Source organism: Martes martes (assembly GCF_963455335.1).
Source record: "Martes martes genome assembly, chromosome: 17".
NCBI lineage: Eukaryota > Metazoa > Chordata > Mammalia > Carnivora > Mustelidae > Martes > Martes martes.
In genome coordinates this window covers 46,767,613-46,790,546 of record NC_137905.1, presented here as the reverse complement: position 1 = coordinate 46,790,546, position 22,934 = coordinate 46,767,613, and the positions used below count along the sequence as shown (strand labels likewise).

Here is a 22,934-nt window from a genome sequence, read left to right as displayed (position 1 = left end):
TGGGCTAAGGACAGATACTGACTTTCTGCTGCATCTAGCGGTCTCGGCGTGGAGGCACCACTGCACAGGGGACAGGATAAAGCAGGTGACAAGGACAGGGGATGCAGCACACGTGCTTCCACAGCTTGGAAGTGAAGGAGATGAGAGAACAGGCTAATACTTAGTGGCATTAATAAATGAAGGTTATTCCAGGTAGAATACCCTTGAGAGGGGTCTGTGTGACTGGACCTGTGGAGGCTCAGCCTGAGCTGTACTGCTGCGTCTCATTCACCAGGGCCACCTGTGCAGGAAGTGTTGCTTGTCCCTAATAATGAGGCCCGGAGATCTTTTACTCCTGAAATTATCTGTCTCAGAAGAAAATAGGCAATTTCTCCCAAGCAGGTTGAAGCTATAGCCTGTCATTCTAGATAGACTCACTTCATCAGCAAGCATGCAAATGACTTTAGCTGATTTTCTGGTCGCTGGATCAAATATCTGCAAACTTAGGCTTACTCTGACTCCCAGTTCAGCAAGTTCTCTTTCTTCTGCCTGTAAAGAAGATATTGTCTAAAGTAGTATTAACCATGAGGCAGCATCTTCATGTTGACTTTATAATTTTTATTATAAATATAAAGCAGATTTTACAAATAATTCAGAAGTGGCCCTAGCCAGACAAAATTAAATAACACAGAATAGCATGGATGAGTGGAAGTATATACAGACTGTGTCAGAGTTAGAAAACCCTTGAAAGAGGTACCTGAGTGCACAGAATTCCCAACTCGCCCTCTTTGAGGGGCCTCTTAGACACAGCATGACATCAAGTAATATCGAATGAAATCCTTTTCTCAACAGCCACAAAGAGACTGTGTCTGGAAGGAGGCTGGGTGGGAAATATGTTGCCTCTCCTTCCCCTGTCCTTCCTTTCTGTTCTGCACACTGGGACTCCTAGACGCCCATGGGGAAAAACATTTCAGAGTCTGTTCACGAGGCCTCTGAACCAGTTATCCCCCTCCCCTGTCCTAACACTCTTCTCATCCTTGCTTCCCAGGAGCATCTGCAACAGGGCAGCTTTCTGGGGAGTGAGCAGTGCCAACAGGGGTGTGAGTGTGTTCCCTTCAGGGCACCCCACTTCTCAAGGACCAGTCACACCTTAGCAGAGGCCAGGTCTCCTGAGAAAGTGAGTGGGGCAGACACCACGCACAGCAGAGACGTGGAAAGCGGTGGTGGTTGAAGACTGGCCTAGGATGCGGGGAAACTGAGTTAGACCCATTCTAGCCACAAAAGAGGAAAACTGCTGCTGCTCCTCTTCTTTTTTGGAGCCCCCGACATGAGCACCTTGAGGAACTCCTGGCCAAGGGGACTTGAGGGGTTTTGGTGGCTTCTTTGACTGAAGGCAGTCAGATCGGCTTATATAGCTAAGTAGAAATAGCCCCTTTCACATGAACAAGCACTTGCAAAAACTGCAATGGCAGAATATCTCAGGGAAAAAAACCCAACACACCAAACAGTGCATTCTTTAATAATTATTTAAATAATCTCTGAAGGGTAGCTCTCTGACTCCTTTCCCAAACTCCCAGCTGATTATCTCTACTAAGGCCTGACTGCTCCCTGAAGCGTTATAAGCCTTCCTTCCGTAGGCATTTCCTTGAAGAAGAAAATTATGAAACATATATTCTTTTTTTTTTTTTTTTGCATTTTCCATTAGGAATCACCTGTTGACCACGGTGAATAATTTTCCTAATTGTTTCTAGTGGGTTCTCTGAAGACAGGCTTGTCAAAGGGCTTAGGTGGCTTTCTAGTTAAGCATTAAGGTGTTTAGGCCCTGGTAGACAACTCTGACAATAGACAAAGGTGTAGAATTTCCCAGGTTAGCATATTTGTTTTCCTGTGCAGGGTGGGGTTCCCAGGGGGCTTTGGGGAGATCGAAACTTTTACTTTTACTTCTTCTCTCTCTTCTTTCCTGGCACATGCATTTCATTGGGTCAGGAGAGGACTCTCAAGGTTATGGCAAATTCAAGTTAGACTCCAATAGGACAGGACTGGGGCGAGAAGGAATGACTATGCTCTGAATAGGGAAGTTTAAAAAAGGAAAGGAGGAGGGGCAGAGGTTGTGGCAACTTCCCAAGGTCCGCTTTGCCAAATTTCAATGACAAGGAAGGTTGGGTTTCCTAGGGATCCCGGATGTACCTTCTCATGTATTGACACTGAAGAGAGGGACTGGCGGCCTGGAGGTGCTCCTTAGGGAATAAAGTGGGGAAAGAGGCTTCTTCCCCTTTTCCCTGAGGGTAAAGGGGACTCCTCAGGATGGGGATGAGAAGGTTGGAAAGAGTCAGCACAGCAAGCAGGACTGGTCACGTTACTTCTTTTGTACTTCCGTATACACCGTTTCTGTGTCTGCTGGGGATGGGGACGCTGAAGTTGATTTCTTTGGTTCGTGGGCACTGAAGTTCAGGGAAGAATATGCAACTTCTTCACTCTGAAAGGCATGAGCAGTGTGGTAGTTAAATCAGAGCATAGGTCAGACCCTCACCTTGTGTGCTGTGATTCAGCACCATGTGCTATCACCATTTTGAAACTTTTAGCTTTGGAGAAGGGCTTTAATTAGCCAAGATTACTCTGTTTGCTAACATCCGTTTGAATGATCATTAGAAGAGGTAGATTACAGTATTTATTCATACTGGAATGCAGTGATACAGCAACAGAGAATGGACAGTCTACAAATGCATAGAAGGACATGCATGAATCTCACAAAACAATTTTGAATGAAAGAAGCTAGACGCACACAAGGATGTACTGTGTATCCCATTTTGTAAGGGCATAAACAGACAAAAGTAATCTAGTGCATTGAAAGCCAGGATAGTGGTTACTCTTTGGAAGGAAATAACTGGAGGGTCTTTTGAAGAGGGGAAGGGGAGGATGACATGTTTTATTTCTTGACCTGGGTGGCTTTTGTGGTTAACTCGTGAAAATTTATACATTGTTAAAATATATTTAGGATTTAAGTACTTTTTGGTATATATATATGTATTCTACTGAAAGGTTGGGAAAAATTTGGTTAAATTATTGTAAAGTAAAGGAACCAAGACCTCAGAACCATTAGAATGGATATCATCCTTTGTTGGTGAGAGCAGGGTCAGTGAGGGTAGAGGAGGGAGAACCATCTCGTGCCTTATGCTGGGCGCTATGCTGGGTGCTTTCCAGTGGTCGTCTCGTTTGATTCCTTCAACTTCTCTTTGAAGTAGACAGCATGCCCATTTTACAGATGGCAAAACCATGGCTCAAAGAACTTAAGTTATTTGTCCAAGGTCACAGAGCTACTGAGAGTCACAGCCAGGATTAAATACTGGATGGGGTTAATTCCAAAGTCCACATTCTTTTTTTTTAAATATTTTTCTTATTTGTTTATTAGAGAGAGAGCATGAGAGGAGATAGGTCAGCGGGAGAAGCAGACTCTCTGCCAGGCAGGGAGCCCAATGTGGGATTCAATCCCGGGACTCCAGGATCATGACCTGAGCCGAAGGCAGTTGCCTAACCAACTGAGCCACCCAGGCACCCCAAAGTCCACATTCTAATGAGGTAGACTCCAGGGAGACATTAACCAGTAATCCTTTGTTTGTTGCTGCACTGAGGAATTTTGACCCAAATTTGATCTCATCTTTACATCTTCAAGAATAACCCATTCTACACAGAGATATTTCCATGAGACATTGAAACTGGCTGTGCTTACCTTAGACAAATTGTCAGAGTGGTCCTGACCTGGGGAAACAGAAGATGAGTTCCCAATCCATGAAAATGCAAAGATCGTTTACGGCCGTAAAATGGGGGTTTAGGGGGTGAGAGCGAGAGAGTGGGGAGGTGGGTCCTAAGCTGTTGTGATTTCTAGCTGAAGGAGGTCGCAGTTGGCAGGAGGGCGGGGTAAGGAAGCGGCCTATGAACACCTGAGGAATTCACTTTCCTCAGAGTCTGTGGTCCAGACCCAGGGCACTGGTACCAGAGGAGGGGCAAAAGTAGAGCCACAGGAGGCCCCAGTCCACTTCTGACGATTTCTTCCAGTTCACAGGGTCTTAATTTTCACCCGGATGTATTTCTCAGCAACAGGCTTTAGTGGCAAGGAGGGACATTGAGGCCCACAGTACCCAGAGCACCATAAGACAGGGAAAGTTTCACCAAAGGAGAATGCCCACATCCATCATAGAGGCAGGAGGGGAGGAGTACGGGCAAGGAAATGACTCCTGGAAATGGGTCCATCTTGCTCAGGCCTGCTTGGCCCAGGCAGAGTGAATATTTCTCCCAGAGCTGTGTCTCAGGGGAATCTTTTGTGGCTAGAAGGGTGTGAGGACCTATGCCAACCTAAGGTTAGGAAATGGACATCCCCTTCCGAAAGTTCAGAAGGTTGGAAGTAGTTTGGGAATCCAGGATTCCCTGCTATGGCAGGGCACATGGCAGGTCTCACTGGGTGAGTGGCTTTACTTACTGTGGTTGGAGGCTGAGGGTTTGTGCTCTGTGACATCACGCAGGTCATTTGCCCTAAATAAATATCAGACACTGTGACTGCCATTCCCAAGCATAGGACCTTTGCTTCTTGAATTAGGAAGGACATGGTCATCAGGTAATTCCTGGGGGCTCCTCAGTGTTCATTTATACCGTGGTTGGTACTGCCTTTCCTCTTAGGGCCTCCTCCTTCAGTCTACCTACGATCCCCTCTAGGATTTTTTCCTTTCCTGTTTGCTGGATGTCCACATGTGGGTCCGTTGCTTATCAGTTGCATCGGAGCCTACTTGTACTCTTGACACCTTTTCCCTTCTGTAGGTTAGAGGCTGGCTTTTTTCTCACTTTACTTATTGTCCAAGAGGCCTTTGGTTGTTTTGCCTTTTCTTAGGTTCTCTTCCTGTCCTATCCCCCCCTCCTACAATTGTCAAAAGAGCACGCGACTCACTTTCTCCTGCTCCTCCTTTCATTTCCTCATTTGTTTCCTCCTGGGACCTTGTCTTCCCTGACTGGGAGACAAAAACATAGGGGGATCTTCCCCTCTAAGCCAGATGCAGATGGGAATAACTGTGTTCAAGAGAGAGTGGGGTCCAGGAAGCATGAAGAAGAGATCCACAGGAATTAGTGCCAGGAAGCAAGGGTTTAGAAAGAAGGGAGGAGCAGATCCAGGTGCAGAGACATGGGCAAAGTCTTCTTCCCTCTCCCAAGCATGGCAGTTAGCCTTGGAGAAAGCAGAACAAGAGGAAAGGTCACCATACCCGCCAGTCTTTCTGATAAACAGAAAGTACACCAGGGCTGCTATCCCAGCAACCCCAGCCAGGACTCCAATCACGATGCCAGCAATAGCCCCAGGTGGGAGGCCAGAATTTGACTGCGTTAAATCTCCTGTCATGGAAAGAAGAGAGAAGAATGAATGAAAGTGACATTATTTCATAGTGGGGTCCCCTGGGGGACAACTCTCAATGTGTAGTAGTCTCTACTCGTTCCTTCAAGGAATACATTTTCTGTGGGAAGGTTGCTGTGCGGTGATTAGCTGATTTCATCCTTCGATTTTTTTCTCTCACTGTATTTTTGGGCTGGTGATCAGACTTACCTCAGTTCCATCCTGGCCTGTCTGCACTCAGATATTTTTGAAGGCTTTGGAAATGTGAGAAAGACTTATTGCTATTTTTCTATAACTTCCCACCTTTTCATGTGCCAGCTGTGGCAGCGACAAGTATGTGCCCCTCGGGTTTCTTGTGGTGAGGACTTAAGTGATGGAAGACCTGGAGAGTGCATTCTGAATTCACCCATCTCCTTTGCACAGAGCCCATACTTCTGACAGTAGGGGGAAAGGATATGAAATAAGCCCAATTTGGTGAGAAACCATTTTCCTCTGAAGGGTGACTTGAGTTCAAGGACCCCTCCTCACATCAGCCTTGCAGACAGGCACCCTTACAGAACTGCGCTTTGATCTAAAACTTCATTCTGTCACAATTGCACGACGGTCTGAACAACCTCCCAGGCTCCTCCTACTCCTGTCTTTCCCTCACGGGCATTTTCCCCAATAAATAAATAAAGATTTTTCCCAATAAATATAAATAAATAAGTAGTTCCAGTTTGATCACATCTCAGGGGATAAAAACTAACATACTAGGCTTGAAACTTTGCATTGGACTCCTTTTTATCCTTTCCCGTGTTCAGTCAGTAACTATGTCCCACTGGCTTTTTGCCTAATGCCTTCTACAGCCATATATAATACATTTGCATCTGTTTCTTTTTTTATTTCTGTTTTCTTCACCAGCCAACTCAAGCCTGATGTATTAATATTAATGTTTAGCTACTATTATGGCATACTTAGTATGTACCAGGCTCTGTGGTAAATACATATATCTCATTTGATCCATATAATAACCCTTTCAGACAGACATTATTTCCACTTTACAATAACCTAACTTTATAAGAAACTGAAAAAAGAAGAACAAACTAAACCCAAAGCTAGCAGAAGGAAGAGAATAATAGGAGTTAGAGTGGGGATAAATAAAATAATGAGTAGAAAAACAATAGAGAAAATCTATGAAACCAAAAATTGATTCTTAAAAAAGATGAATAAAATTGACAAAACTTTAATTTTAAAAAAAGATTAAAATTACTAAAATCAGAATTGAAAGTGGGGGAAATCACTATCAATTTTATAGAAATAATAAATATTATAAAATAATAAATATTATAAGATAATAAATATTATAAAAGTACTATGAATAATTGCGAACAAATTGGATAACCTGAATGAAATCGACAAATTCTTAGAAACACAAAACCAACCAAGATGGAATCATGAAGAAATAGAAAATATGAAAAGACCTGTAACTAGTAAGGAGATTGAATCAGTAAGGGCATCCAACAAAATTCAACATCCTTTCATGATAAAAACCCTAAAAGGAGTAATAGAAGGAAACTACCTCAATACGATAATGGCCACAGATGAAAAACTCACCGCCAACACCTAACTCAATGTTGAAAGACTCGAAGTTTTCCCTCTAAGATCAGGAACAAGACAGGGATGCCTGCTTTTGTCACTTTTATCCAAAATAGCACTAGAAGTTCTAGCTAGGGCAATAATTAGGCAAAGGTATCCAAATTGGAAAGAAGAAGTATAAAATGATCTTTGTTCACAGAGGACATGAACTTACACATAGAAAACACTAAAGAGTCCACAAAATCTGTTATAACTAATAAATATAGCAAAGTTGCAAGATACTAAATCAACACACAGAAATCAGTTATATTTCTATATATTAACAATGAATAATCCAAAAAGGAAATTAAGAAAATTCTATTTACCACAGCATCAAAAAGAATAGAATACTTAGGAACTTATTTAACCAAGGAGGTGAAAGACTTATACACTGAAAACTACACAGCACTGCTGAAAGAAATTAAAGACCTAAATAAATGTGAAGACATTCCATGTTCATCGTTTGGAAGACTTAAGAAGACAGTACTACCCAAAGTGATCTGCAGATTCAGTGAAATCTTGGTCAAAATCCCAATGACTTTTTTTTTTTTTTTCAAAAATAGAGAAATCTATCCTAAAATTCATATGTAACTTCAAGAGGCCCCAAATATCCAAAACAAAGAACAAAGTTGGAGGACTCACATTTCCCGACTTCAAAATTTACTACAAAGCTACAGTAATCAAAACAGTGTGGTACTAGCATAAAGACAAGCAAACAGACCAATGAAATAGAATAGAGATCCCAGAAATAAAACTTTACATACACAGTCACACCGTTTTTGACAGGGGTGCCAAGACTATTCAATGGAGAAAAGACAGCCTTTTCAGCAAATGGGTGTTGGGAAAACTAGACATCCATGCAAAAGAACTGAATGCTTACTTAACACCACATATGAAAAATTAATTCAAAGTGGATCAGAGACCTAAATATAAGAATTAGAACTATAAACCTCTTAGAAGAAAACACAGGGTGAAACTTCATGACTTTGGATTTGGCAACGATTTCTTGGATATGAAACTAAAAGCATAGACAATAAAAAAAACTAGATAAATTGGGCTTCAATTAAAATTATAAGCTTTTGTACATCAAAGGACACTATCCACAAAATGAAAAAACAACCCACAGAGTGGGAGAAAATATTTACAAATCACATATCCCATAAGGGGTTAATATCCATAATAGAAAACTATAACTCAGCAACAAAAAAACCTAATAGAAAAAATGAGGGGCACCTGGATGGGTGAGTCATTAAGCATCTGCCTTCAGCTCAGGTCATGATCCCCAGGGTCCTGGGATGGAGCCATGCATCAGGCTCCCATCTCAGTGGGAAGCCTTCTTCTCCCCTCTCCCTCTCCCTCTCCCACTCCCCCTGCTTATGTTCCCTCTCTCGCTGTCTCTCTGTCAGATAAATAAAATCTTAAAAAAAAAAAGGGGGGTGGGCAGAGGACTTAAACAGACATTTCTACAAAGAAGAGATGCAGATCGCCAACAGGCACGTGGAAAGAGGCTCAACATCATTCATGATCAGGGAAATGCAGGTAAAAATCACAATGAGATATCACCTCATACCCATTAGGATGGATGTCATTCAAAACAAAACAAAACGAAGCAAAAAAAGAGAAAACAAGTGTTGGCGAGGATGTGGAGAAGTTGAAACTTCATTGCATTTGCTGGTGGGACTGTAAGTGATGCAGTCACTGTGGAAATGGTATGGGAGTTTGTCAAAAAATTGAACAAAGAATTACCATTTGATGCAGTAATTCCACTTCTGGGTCTATGCCCCAATAAATTGAAAGCAGGGCTTTTAGTAGATATTTGTACACCCATGTTCATAGCAGCATTGTTTATAACAGCCAAAAGGTGAAAAAAAACCTTAAAAGTTCATAGACAGATAAATGATAAACAAAATGTGATACATACACACGAGGGAATATTATTCAGCTTTAAAAAAGGAATGAAATTCTGACACCCTACAACATGGATGAACCCTGAAGACGTTATGCTAAGTGGAAAAATCCAGAGACACAAAAAAAATAAATGTCATTATGATTCCACTTAATCTTAGAATAGTCACGTTCTAGAGACAGCAAGTAGGATGGTGGTTATGGGGTTCAGGTTGGGAGTAGGAAGTGACTGTTTAATGGATGGTGGTGACAGCTACACAACGATACAGATGTACTATTCCCACTGAACTGTAAACTGAAAATGGTTAAAATGATAAACCTTATGTGTATTATACGGCACAAAAAAAATGGTAACAGAGGAAAAAAGAAATCTTGTGTAAGGTCACACGGTAAATGCCAGACCTAGGATAAGAAACTGAGTATATCTGATTCAGAGACTTAGCTCTTAACTCTGCCATCCTGTTTACTGAAATGGTCTCTTGATTCTATTCTGCTCTTCTGCCCCCTGTGACTTCTATCCATTTTGCACATCATTGGTAGAATGATTGTCCCAGGATGTAACACTGGGAAAGGTGTCAGTTACCTTCCACAGCCAGCCTGACAGGGTCACTTTTACTGGAATCGCCTGGGTTGGAGACCTCACACTGGTAAATCCCGGCATCCTCCTTCCTGACAGGGCGGATGGTGAGGGTGCTGTTGTCTTGGGACAGCGACATCCTCTCCGTGAGCTTTAGACTCTGGCCATTGAAGAGCCACCCGATAGAGACCCCAGTGTTATTTGTGGAGCAGGTCAGGACCACAGAGTCGTCTTCTGTGAGTGTGGTGTTGCTGGCATGGAGAGTGGGCTGGGCCAAGGGCTCTGTGGGGAAACACAGGAGGTGGCTGATGAGAATGGGCCCCTGGGGCATGGAGCCACACTCCTTCCTCTGAGATGCCAGCCAGTCCGAGGGCCCCGGCGAGCTCTGTAAAGGGGCCCCAGAGGATGGCCCTGCTGTCTGCAGAAGGATGAGTGTCTCTGTTCAGGTGATGATCTGTAAGGAGAGGGCTGTCCCTCGCCCTGTGACCCTCAGGTTCCCTCTGGTCCTTCGTCATGTGTCTGCTCCACCCAGACATCACTGTGGTATCAGCACCAGGAACCTCTTCTAAGCCCATGTGTCCAGCATCCTCATCACCAGGTGGAATTTTTTACACAGTGGCTTTCTCGTGACCCTTTTCTAGAGCTTTCTGAAAAGATCAGGCCCCCTCTCTAGTATGGTAGCTTTACATAGAAAGGGAAGGCATTTCCCTTTTGTTAAATAATTTATTAGAAAATGAGAATGGCCAGCCAGTCTTTGTGAGCTTAGGACCTGGAGAAGTTCCAATCTAAAGGGTTTCTCAATCTGAATGAGACTTTTACTTCCTGGCCTGTGGATTGAATATTACAGAAAGGAAATCTTTAGATTAATGGTCACAGTTTTAACAGAAGGCTGGTACTCTTAGCTGTAGGAATAAATAAATACTTTTGGCATTGTTCCTTCTGTCCCACGAAGGGACTCTGTTGGGGAATCTACCATTACTCATTGCTCTCGTTTGGTGTATCAGACGTGCTGATTTCGCGGAGGGTTCTAGAACTGGTAGACTTCGGAGCCTGACACAGTCAGAGGGTCTGCCTCAGGGTTCGCTTTGCCCATTTCTTGGCGGCCTCACATGAGGGAGACTCTGGCACAACTGGTAGCACAATTTGGCCAGATTGAAGACAGGCTTCTCCTGTACCTTCTCCATATGCTCCTGTCCCACCACAGATGACATCAGAGCAGAGTCAGTCACAGGGCGAGCCAGGAGCAAAAGGACCTTCCTTCTTCCTCTGTAAGCCCCCTCCACCACATGGGGCTTTCTGGGGCTGAGAGAACCCTATTCCCACATTCCAGGGTTCCCACATTCCAGGCCGGACCCAAGGTCTACCTGGAGAAATCAGAGAGGAAGGGGAGGAAGCGTCTGCAGACATGTAATGGGAGAGTTCAGGGACAGATTTGGTATTTGCTTGTGACATAAGCAAATGGGAAATAACTTCTAGGCTCTTTTCTGGAAGCCAGACAGACCTTCACCACAGCGATCCATGCAGATGCTCCAGGGATCCACTTACCAGAGACTGTGATAGTCTTGACTGTGGTCTTATTGAGACGAGTGGCAGAGTTAGAGGCGAGGCAGGTATAGGATCCACTATCATTCGCAGTGATGTTGGGGATAAAGAGCTCCTGTGTGTATGGCTGGGGCCTCCCATTGATAAGCCAAGAATACTGTGCAGGCGGGTTAGAGGCTGCGTGGCAGGAGAGATTGAGGTTGGCCCCTGGATGGTAATAGGAGTCTGAGGGGGAAATGGTGGGAGCGTCCGGGCCATCTGGAGCAAACAGAATAAAGCCACAGTTGATGCAATCCAAGGGAAGGGGAAGCTCCTGGTCTGTACAAGAGCCACAGTGTCCCTCTGAGCTGGGTCCCAACCTCATTTTAAAAAGTCCCAACCAGAAGCCCCCTGTGTTCAGCCTGGGTCTGAGACATTCACCTGTTTCCCCTCACAGGCTGGTGACCCTCTCAGGGAGGAGCAGCCTGTCCCCTCCTAGTCTTGGCTTAGGCCAGGCCTGCCCAGGTTTGCCTGGGACAAGCCGCCGTGGCCAGCCTGGGGGTCCAGCTGAGAGTCATGGACTCGGACCCCAGAAGGATGGATGCGGCCTGGCCCCTGGCTGTGTGGATTGGGCTGGCAGCCCGGGTTTGGGAGGAATGGAAGCTACTCACAGAGAACATTCAGGGTGAATGGGTCACTACGACCGTCACTCACTGGGTTCCGAGTTTCACACACATAGGGTCCTGTGTCATCCCTTGTGACACCATGTATAGTGAGAGTCCTGTTGTCCAGGGACAGCTCCAGCCTGGTGCTGGCCGGGAGGCTCTTACTGCTTATTGACCACAGGTAGCTCGTGTTCTGAGTCTGAGGTTCACAGGTTAATAGCACAGAATCCACATTCTCCACGGGGTCGGAGTTGTTGCTTGTGATGTTGGGTTTGGGTAACTCCGCTGCGCAGACAACAGAAAGAACATTGCCCTGGGTGGTACCTGTGATTCCTCCACAGGCATCTTGAATCAGAGTTGGCATCTCTCACCTCTCAGCCAACCGGAGTCCTTCAAAGAATAAGGCAGATCTGTGTATTTCAAGACAAATGCATGAGGGATCTGAGCCTCAGAGAACACAGGCTGCCTGCTGTCTGTCCAAGAGCAAGCACAGGCTCTTTCAGGTCAAAGAAGCATCAGGGTTTGGTTGTGAAAGACACAGGACAGGAAGTCAGAGACCACCCTGTACCTCTTCTGGCTCTTCCCTGACTGACCAGCCTCAGAGGCCTCACCTGGAAAGTGCAGGTGCTGAGGCCCTTTCTATGGCACAGACCTCCACCAGTCAGCCTACAGGTGTTTTTCCCCTGAGGCCTTGCTTTCCAGGGTTGTCCTAGAGATGGGTCATGATGGGCCTTTCCAGAGTTCATAAGCCCAGAGAACACCGGGCAGCATGTCCTGGAAGGGAGTATTTCAGCAGAAGTAATACCTGGGGACACCAGGGGCAAGCCTGGAGGGCAGGTCAGCACCCAGGCTGCAGGGCCACGAAGTAGGGCAGTTCTCCCCAGGTGTTCCACGGTGACTGACCTGAGATGGTGGTGGAGCAGAGTCAAGACTAGAAATGATCCAGAAAAGAGTCAGGGGGATAGGCAGGGCCTGACTGGCTTTGGCAGAGAACTGTGTGCTCTGCCCTTGGTCTTTAAAGTCTCTTTTTTCACTGCAGAGGCCGGGGAGGACGATGCTCGTCTTTCCTGAAATATAAGTGGCTGTTTTCAAATGCAGAAGGGGTGACTGGTGGGAGGTGGGGAGGTGGGAGTGAGGATATCTGGCCTTCATGGACTATTCGTAAACACAGTTATGAGACAGATGTATGTTGTAGACCAAGTTCTGCGGTCCCATCAGGATCACATTATGAGCAAAGGAAGATGTTATAGTGGGTTTGAAATCAGTGACTCTCTGGGTAGAGAAAGACACATGAGTCCTGTTAAGGAACAGAATTGATTCGGGAATAGTCTGAGGTGCCTCTGTTATGTAAAGGGAGGAATGATACCAAATTAGTAGAAATGATATGCGTTATGTTAATAAATTTAGGAAAGAAAGTCCCTGTCACTAATTTCTACAGTCAAAATGGGAAGAAACCCAATGCTTGTATGTGGCTTTCTTTTGTTCTCAGGAAACACAAGTTTGATCAAATTTATCCAAATTGGGCAGCATCTAAGTGAAAGGACAGTGACTGGTAGATCTCGCCATGTGAGAGGATCCCACCCTGAGGTAGAGGTGTTCTCAGGAGCACCCGTGTGTGTGTGTGGAAAAGGCAATGGACCAGTCAGATGGCGCAGGGTCTGGCCAGCCCCACTGTGGGAGGGTCTGGGGAGCCACTGGGAAGAACGAGAGCCTTGCCAGGATGAGGATATGAATCAGGAGTAAAGGCATGAAATGAGCCCATGAGTTTTGGGGACTGCAGACCTGCCCCTTCTGTCTTTGACGCTCTGGTGGAGTCATGTAGAGAGTAGATGAAGGGGTCACATGTCCCTGTCATGTGGTGTGTCCCACTTGTTGCCGTCATGGAGGGAAAGAGCCCTGGATGAGGGCACAGCGAAAGCTCACTCTCCTGGTGACCTGGGGAAACTGGCTCCTGATGGAGCCCAGCAGAGGCTGCTGCTCTGACTGATTTCTGTGTCCTTTACTATTGCCTGGGAGGGTGGGCCTAGCCACAGGTGTTAGTGGAAGAATCCAGGGAAGGCTTAAAGGTAAAGAAGAGTGTGCAGAGCAGGGGTAGTCCCGGCTGGAAAGGAGGAGGAGGAGGAAGATTAGGAACATGGACAGAGCAGAGAGCCAGAAATGTTCCAGGCTGTGAGCAGTGAGGGTTACAAGTGACTCCAAAGACTCCAGGCATTGAGAGCCCACAGCTGACCCAGGGACGGGATCCTCCCATGGCTGAGCAACACCACAGTCATCATGAGACTCTCTAGGAGTGGCCTAAAGGGCTGGTGGTCAGAGAACATGGGTCTCACAGAACAGAGACTCAGCCCCTGGAGGGACAGGGAGCAAGTGTGTCTAGAACCTCCTAGAATTCTGCATCCAGGGACCAGACTCTGAAGAGATCATGAATCATTCATTCATTCCTTTCCTCCTTCATTAAAGAGCAGTTGAGTCATTGGGCCTTGTGCCAGTTAGGGGTACACAGTTGGGAGGAGCAGGCAGAGTCCTTTCCCTTATACTCCAGTGGGATAATATCAGCACATCAGGAAAAAGTAAGTGATTCCAAGTCCAATGCAGAGAGCTGTGGATTGGCCACTTGAGGGGAGGCCTGGGCATTCCCTGCACTGACTCTGATCATTGTTGAAGGTAATTTAGTTCTTGAGTAAAAACATTAATTCTCCATTTGCTCTCACTTCCCAGACCAGAAAATCTACCTTGAGCTGTGGATCCCTAAGAAGAAAGGTCTGATCCAACAGCTGGTCTCAGGGTCCATAGATGTTTACTAAGGCCGCCTGGGTGGAGAAGACAGGGCTGTGGCTACAGACAGACCTTATAGGATTGTGATCTGCCTGTGTGACTCTGATTCAGTTGTCTGCATTGCCCCATGCCTCAGTTTCCCTTCAATAAAATGAAGTAAGTGGTCTCAGGGTTGCCATGTTGTCTGTTATTAACCTTTCACAATTATCTCACCTAAGGCTTGGAAGAGAGGAGCTGCCCCATAAACAGCTGTTACGTGCCTGCATGAGAGACGGCTCCCTGAGCCTGATCCCTGCTATGGATGTTGCTGCCAGGAGCACCTTCTCTCCTCTGTTCCTCCTTGGGGGTACTGACCTTCCTCTGGGGTCTCCATCCCACCAGGGCCATCATACAATAGCCCAGGGACCTTCCCTATCTCTGTTTTCAACCCCAACTCACAGGTGAAGGACCAGGCTCTGCCACTACCCAGATGTGGCTCTTGGTGCCGAGCCCTCGCTGGTGACCGGCTCGGGCAGCTGGGAAATCATTGCTCCCAGTCAGCCGTGCCAGGATGCCAAAACCCAAGCCTGTCACGGACCCCCCCACAGTCACTGGAGTCAGGAGCCCTGAGACAGGAGTCTGGGCAGGGGATTTCTGGGCTGAGCTCTGGTGAGGATCCCAGGGGGTCCCTCAGGTTGGCCCTGGCTGGACCCTGCAGAGTCTTTCTCGGATGATCCCAGGGTCTGGATTCCAGGAAAGGAATTCCAATCTTAGGAAGTTAGTCTCCACTGTGTGTGTCCTGCACTAAATGCTGGAACCCTCTCCCCCAACACGGGACATAATGCAGAGGGGGATGGAGGCCCAGCCCCGGCCTGTCATCCAGTGGGTGAAGTAGAATTCACCCCACCCAGCACCAGAGGTGAGAGGGAATTACTCACGGAATACACGGAGCTGTCCAGTTGCTTGTTCAACTTCATAAGTTTTATTATTTATGATTCGTAGGTTGTAGTCTCCTGTGTCATTCAGGGTGATGTTCCGGAACAGCAGGGATCCATTGGGGTACACTGTCTCTCTGCCGCTGTGTGCAGGTCCTGGGATAGTTTCTTGTATATCTACTATATATGATACAATACGACGGTTGGCCTCTACCGTGGCCCCTTTGAACCAGTCGAACCGTGCAGTACCCCCAGGCAGATTATGGACTTGCAGACGGACGTCCTTCCCTTCAGTAGCACTGGGCGGCACGGACTCCACAGTGACTTGGGCAGTGGTGGGCGGGTTCCAGAAGGTTAAGAGGGCGACTAGGAGGGAAGGAAGCCGACGGATCAGTGTCTGGATCTAGGTGTTGGAGGGAAAGCTGGGGCCCTGCAGACGGAGCAAGTCCTCATCCCCCAGCCTTGGGGTGTGTGTCTGTGTGTGTCTCTGCTGGTCAAGGTCAGTGGCATGACCACACTGTTTCACCTCTGAACTTACTTCCTCTGTTTGGAACATTCTTCCTCCCATGTCTGTCGCTCACTCCCTCACTGCCCTCAGATACCTGCTCACGCTCAGGGGGTCCTCCGGAGAAGCCTGCCCTGACCGCCTCCTCTGACGACCCTCTGTCTTCACGTCCTGACCTTTCCCTGTTCTGGTCCCTTCATGACACTTGTCAGTACCTGACCTCACATTCTAGACGTCTCTGGGTGTCTGTCTTCCTCCCCACAGTAGTGAGCTCCGGGAGCAGGGACTCGTCTGATCTGTGCTGTACCCCGGTGGTGGGGCAGGCAGCAAATACCGGGGCTGAATGAATGTGTCGTTAGGGCCCTCCAAGTCTGGCGCTTGTCAAGATCTCAGGTTGGCGGGAAGGGACAGCTATTAGGGTCCCTAATAGGGACCCCATTAGGGTTGTTGTTATCATACGTTTTCAAAATTCAGTCCTCAGTGATGAGTAACTTGGGAAATAGCCCTTGGCTCACCACTTCCAGATCCCGAGACAGTCCTGTCGCTGAGCGCCTCCCCCAGTCCTGCCCTGCTCCTCTGTCCCCTCTCAGAGCCCTGTCCTCCCGGAGACCCCAACCAGCCTCTCTCTCCCAACCTGCCTCCCCCTCCCAGGGAATTGTCCCTCTCACCTGCCAGCAGGAGGTCCAGCCAGGGGACCCGTCCTCCTCGGGGAGGGGTTGAAGTGGGCTCCATGGTACCTGCTGCCCGCTCTGTCCCTCCCTCTGTGAGAAGAGCTTCTGCTTCAGAAATGCTCCAGGCACTGCTGTCCCAACGCGTCAGCTCTGCCGTCCTTCCTGCCTCTGAGCTCAGGCCTCTGGGGGGCAGGGACACAGGGCCCGGTCACGTGAGCCAGGGCGGGGTCTCTGCTAGATCCCCTCCCCTCACCTCCTTCCCCACTCCCTTGTCCCCTTCTTCCCCTTTCATTTCTGTCTACATTTCGGTTCCCTGGGAAAGGCTGAGGCCTCTCCCTCTTCAGCTGTGATTTCCCAGCATATGGGAGAGCACACACATGCCCTTGTTGGGACAAGCACAAGCTTGTGGCATTGGGGTCTAGTGACCCACACAGCTTGGGGTTAAGGTACAGGGTCAGTGCCCCCACAGCCCTCTCTCCTCCCCTTGTGGCTTTCCCCTTCGGAGCAGGAGCCTGGGGGCTGCCTCAGGAACTCCTGTCCCTGGGATGTCACCCCTACTGTGCGTTGGAACCACCTGTGGAACTGTATCAAGACTGTGAATGCCCAGGGGACACCTAGAAATGCTGCTTCAGCAGATGCCCAGCCAGGCTGAGACCCTATGATGTGGGGGTGGGGCCGCCTCTCCCCCTCCTGTGCCCCCGGAGGGTCTGCAGATCCTGTGGAAATACAGAGTCTGACTCAGCGGGTGTGGAGTGGACCCCAGCGTCTGCCTCTACCAAGCTCCCAGGTGATGCTGACCGTCCTGGCCCGGGGAGCACACTCTGAATAGCAAGACTGAGGGGGACCCGGTTCCCTTAGAGGATGGCCCTTCTCCCCACTCCCCTGCTGTGTCCTGGCCTTGAGTCTGTGGGCACCACACACAGAGCCCCAGGGTCGCCAGATCCTGGGGATGATTTCCGTTTGTGACAGGGAAGGCCAGCTGGGCACCGGTCTCCCCAGTGCTCTCACAGGCTCTCGGGAGGTTGGACTGACTCCTGGCAGCAAGGTCCCAGAGATGACTCTGGGGGTGAGAAAGGGGCGGGCTGGGTAATGACAGGTGAGGGACCCCCGGTCTGTCCCTGGGTGTCCCCAGCCCGGCCTCTGCTTCCAGAGACATAGACGCAGGACCAGGTGTCTCAGGAGCTCCATTCCCAGGTAGGAAGGGGGTTTCCTGCGTGTCCTGGGAAGAGAAGAGATGGTGGGAGGTCAGGCGGCTGCGGCTCCTGGAAGTGTTTCGAGGAGACCCTCCCTCTTCAATCCATTGGCTGAACTGTGGCCTGGAGACAGTCCGTGTTCTCCTGAGCGTCCTGGGCAGTCTGTGTCCTCTGATAGGGGGACCTTCCTGTGGTCACCCTGCTTCCCCCATGGGTGGTGCCAGGCAGGGCATGGGGGACCCCTGACAGATCATTGTGCTCCTAGTGCCCTAGAAGGAGTGGGCAGGACAGAACAGTCATGTGGGAGGGACCCCGATGGGTCTGTGGGAGAAAGGGATGGAAACCAGGCTCCGCCTCCCCCTCCTCGGCCAAAACCAGCTTCAGGGTTTAATGTCTTGTGTGTTGTTGGCATGTGCCTATGTTGCCCCCTGGAGGCGAGTCTGGGGGCAACACAAGGACTGCTGACCAGGCTCCAAAGGGTGAGGGTCCCTGAGCCCTTGGGCAGAGGTGAGGGATTGGTCAGCCCGGGTCCTGGTCCCTGTGGGTCCTAGACTGCCTGACTCCATCCCAGGGCATCATGAGCCCAGGGAGAAGACAGGCACAGTCTAGAAGATTCCTGCTCTCGTGGCAGGAGAATTGTCCACCCAGAGGGATTTGCTCCCTCAGCACGCGCTCTCTGTCCTCGAGATTTCAAGGAATGGCCTCGTAGGGGTCTCTTGAGCCTTTGGGGAAAAGGCGCCAGCCTGAGGGCTGGACCCCACAGTGTCCTGTCTCCCCATCACAACAGGGAGGGGAGCCATCTGTGTCCCTGTCTCTCCTCTGCTCTAGGTCTCCCCACAGGAACCAGGAGCTGGGGGCGGCCCTACCCAGAGACTCAGCCCCAGGGGAAACACAAGCAGATGCTGGGTTCTCCTGTCTCACCTGCCTGGGAAGTTCCCCCTCGCTCCCCAGGACACCTTGGGCCACTGCGACATCTTCAGGGAGACATAGCAGGTGTCCCCACAGACCAGGGGTCCTCAGGATGAGGAGTCAGCTCCTGATGTCTTTGGAGGTCAGGGTGGGGCTCTGAACTCCCCTGGGTTTGTGATCCAGAATTTGTGCGAGGTCAGATCTCTGAGAGAAGAGGAAGGAAACAGGCTGCCCACCCAGGCCTTCCAAGGGGAGAAGTCATTCACAAGAGCCAGATGGGAGGGGGTGTCCATGTTGTGGGAATGAATGGGGGTCCGACCTCTAACTGTAGGAGGCCCCTGTCCTCCCTCCTGAATCTAGGAGGGGTAAAGGCCCGACATCTTACAGGGGCACCTTTGGGCACGTGCTGGCCTCCTCCCATGCTGATGCTATTGGCCTCAGTCTGCAGGGAAGAGGCTTGATCCCAGGTTCACATCGTGTGCTCTCCCTCATGCCTTCAACGAGTATTTACTGGGCATCTGTGACGTGTCAGGCCCTGGGCTGGATCCGGGGAACTCCACAGAGAACAGGATAGATGTGGGCCCTGGACTTGTGGTGTTTACCCTGTAGCAGGGCCACCGGTGCTCAGAAAATCATGGCACTGAGGAGTCAATTATAATCAAGAGAAGGGCCAGGAAGGGAAAGTATCTGGTGCGTCTGGAGCATGTCAGGGGGTCTTAGCTGATGGGGGTCCCATGGAGCACTCCTGAGAAAGTGACCTTTTGGCTGAGACTGGAAGCATGAGTGGACCTTCGCCCCTTCGCCCCTTGAAAGACAGAGTGTGGAGGGACGAGCTGTCCACAGAGGGACCAGTCTCAGCGGGCAGATGCCTGGCTGGCCAGAGGTGCTGACAGAGTTCAGTGCGGGGAGCCTGGGGAGCCAGGAGGACTGTGAGTGAGTGAGGCCGGGGAGGGTCAGACCCTGCTGAGTTGTGGGCGGGCTGAGGAAGGCTCCAGGCTGTTGCGCAGCTCTACCGCCCTCTGGTGGACAAGGAGGGAAACGTAGAAGACCAAGTCAGGGTGCCAAGCCATTCTTCATGTTTATTCAACATTAATCTGTGGATATTTCACATGGATCACATATCGTGTTAATACTCCATCATCTTCCGGCTCTTTGAGTCCCAGTCTCTGCTGTTGTAAGTACATTGTCCCTGCCTCTTCCCTCAGTAAATTGTCACCAAACAGATTTCCAGGACTGTGTACCAATGTGTGTTGTCTCCAGTTAAGTTATACTGTGTGTGTCCCTGGGCAGCAGTGATTTATGTGGCTGGAATGCTGGGTGGTGGGTCTGTGGGGAGAAGGAGGAGAAGCAGGAAGCTGGGGGCATCAGGAGGGGAAGGTTTGTGTCAAGAGGGCAGAGGGAAGAAGATGGATAAGTCAACTTTCCTTCTCACTCCCAGGACCTGGCATCAGCACAGGGTCCTCGACCTGGGAACACACAGCATCACACACCTCTCTGTGTCCCCGGACCAGGTGAGGTGGGAGCTGAGCTGCTTCCCTCCTATTCATCAGGATCTGGGCCTCCTGGGCCTCACAATGCTGAGATGACTTTACACTCACAATCTCACCCAGCACCTAGGAGTACCCCCACCTTAAGGCCTGTGTTTCTCCTCTCCCCCTTCCCCATCCCCATCCCTGGGGTTTCTGTCCTGCACCACCTTCTCTCTGGGCCTCTGTGGCTAGCCTCGGCCAGTGGTCCCACCTACTCCTGCTCGAGGCAGCTGCTCCTGAGGTCGCTGGGGCCTCACAGTCTCTGGGCCCACTAGCCATCATGTGTGGGCGGAGAGAAGTGAAGCTGAGATCGCTGTTCTCCTAGGCGCTGTACTCTCTGGATGGCCTGGAGTGATGTGTCAATGGAATCATTATTGTATCTCCCGGTAGAAATATTCCTCCCTTTGGAACTAACTAACTTCTAGGTCAGCAGCACATAATGCCACAGGGACGGGAAACGACATTTTGCCGTTGGATCACGGGAGGTATAGTGAGCGGTATCACTCCCATTTCTAGCTCTCGATTCCTAGACGTGAGAATCCTGGCTGTGGGAGAAACTGCACAGACTGGATGTAGACTCAGAGCATGTAGAGCCTCCTGGAGTCCTTCCCTCCAACCCTAGCTGGTGCTGTCACTGAGTGTCCAAAAGGCCAGCCCCACTTTTCCCTCAAGACAGCTGCTTCAGGATTATGATGGATGCGCGCACACACTGCTGCATTTTATTTGCTCTGAAGTGAGTCCCTTGATCAGAAGCAGTGCTGTGTGGAACGCTGTGGCAGTTGAGAAGGCATCCTGTGAACCCATGGATGGTCGTTTCGTTAGGAGCTTTGTGTATAGGGAAGGCAAATCCGTATCCAGAGTGAGTACCTATCCAGTAAGAACAAAACAGTGCTCCTTCTATCCTGGAAATGGTCTGTCATCAACCTGCCAGCAGACAGCTGTCTGGTCACCCTGGGGAATGGGGCCATACCAGGGGCCCAGCATTGGTCTCTGAGCTGGCAGATGGAGCACTCAGCGGTGGCCATGGCTAGGTTGGCCTTGGTGAGCCGAAGTTCATAATGCTGAGCCAGTGCATAAACCACCTCCACTGTGGCCACTTTGTTCATGAGCCACTCAGGGAATGAAAGGTTGGCTAGGGAAAGAGGCTGAATGATTGATAGCCACAGAACAGGCCACTAATCCACTTAAGTATTAAAATCCTCCCATGCTGAAGTGAATGGTGAGCGTTCAGAAAGTTATATCTACATACCTTCTCCCAAGACCTCCTTGTCACCGATTTTCCAAACATGTTCCTTCCAAGTGTCTGACCATGTAGCCAGATCATCAGCCACAGCCCGTGAGTCGGTACACAACCATATCCAGGCCATGTCTCCTTCCAAGCACAATGAACAACAGGTATATTTCCTGAAGCTCTCCCCACCGATAGGATTTCCCTTCACCCTGACCATCAGGAATGTTCCAGAAAGGGGCTGTCATGCTGGAGCTGTCCACTTTGGAGTTGTGTCTGCCTGGCATGCAGAACCATCTGTAAACCAGGCCGGAGGTTTCTCTTCCTCCATCAACTGATCATAGATGGCTCGCCATGAGGCCACAGATGTGGCTGGGAGAGAGAAGGCAGTGTTGCAGGAGTGGGGAGTGTGGGCATCTGGGCCACATCTTCGCATACTGCATGTGCCTTCAGATCCTGGCCACGCTTGATCATCTCATTTCCCACTTCCATTTGATGATGGAGTGCTGCTCTGTATGCCTGGCTGTAGGGCCTGGTATGTCTCCCAGTCCATGATGGAATTAGGGTCAGTGCAGAGCCTGTGTCCAGTAACCTCCAAAGGGCCTGGGTATATTCCCTTTTCCCCAGCGCATAGGCCGCCCAGGTCACATGGTAACTGGGCGGCCTGTGGTTAAGCATTTAGTCTCTACTAAGGTCCAGTGGCAAGCCAAAAGCTGTTTCCCAAAAGTACAGCAAGATTTTGCTTCACAATCCTAAGGGCCTGCCCTGTGACTCAGTTCTGTGGGCCTGCTAAGGGCTCCAGACACCAAACCTGGCCGCTCCTACCACCTCCAGCACCGCTGGACCTGCTGGGCTCTCTAGCCCAAATGGCAGGGCAATTTGCATAGAGGGAGACCTGCAGCAAAGCCTTCTCTTATTCTCGGCACCACTCAAAACTAGCAGCTTTTTGGGTCACTCGATAAATAAGCCAGAGTAGCACACCTACCTAAACAGGGAGCACATTGCCTTGAAATCCAAAGAGGCTCATTCGGTGTTGCAGTTTGGTTTTGGGTGGTTTGAAGGGCAGGATGCAGCAACTCATCCTTCACTTTGGAAGAGATCAATATGCCCCTCACCCCTGGACCCCTAGAAATTTCATGGAGGTAGAAGGCCCCTGAATTTTTGTTTATTTCCCTTGTACTGGCATAGAAATGCCTTACCCGGCAGTCTAGGGTCGCCGCTACTTCTTTGCTCGCTGGGGGCAGTTAGCATAATGTCATCAATGCAGTAGGCTGGAGTGATGGCTTGTGAGAGGAAAAGGCAATCAAGATCCCTGTGAGGTAAATTATGACCCAGGGCTGGGGAGTTGTTGCGCCCCAGGGGACGGTGAACGTGCATTTCTGGCCTTGCCCGCTGAAAGCAAACTGACTCCAGTGGGTCTTTACTAACAGGTATGGAGGAAGAAGTATTTGCCAGATGGATAGATTCATACCAGGTGCCATGGGAGGTGATAATTTGCTCAAGCAAGGAAACCACATCTGGTACAACACATACCAGTTGCAATTGGACTCACCACCTGGTTAAGCTTGGGATAATCCA

At 49.3% G+C, this 22,934-nt stretch overlaps 1 protein-coding gene across 2 annotated transcripts; it reads right to left on the bottom strand.

The window, feature by feature from the left end:
• Positions 1-1,651: 1,651 nt before the first annotated feature.
• On the bottom strand, positions 1,652-16,667 carry CEACAM1 (CEA cell adhesion molecule 1). Of its 2 annotated transcripts, XM_080827880.1 has the most exons (9): positions 16,495-16,661; positions 15,325-15,687; positions 11,639-11,917; positions 10,992-11,246; positions 9,453-9,728; positions 5,226-5,352; positions 4,454-4,506; positions 3,707-3,735; positions 1,652-2,455 (listed from the first exon to the last, which is right to left on the bottom strand). In XM_080827880.1, exons 1-9 carry the CDS (start codon positions 16,556-16,558, stop codon positions 2,336-2,338), a joined length of 1,566 nt encoding a protein of 521 aa, XP_080684006.1. In that variant the 5' UTR covers positions 16,559-16,661; the 3' UTR covers positions 1,652-2,335. The 2 variants fall into 2 exon arrangements, with proteins under 2 accessions (XP_080684006.1, XP_080684007.1); XM_080827881.1 differs by lacking the exon at positions 4,454-4,506 and having other exon boundaries at positions 16,495-16,667.
• Positions 16,668-22,934: the final 6,267 nt, after the last annotated feature.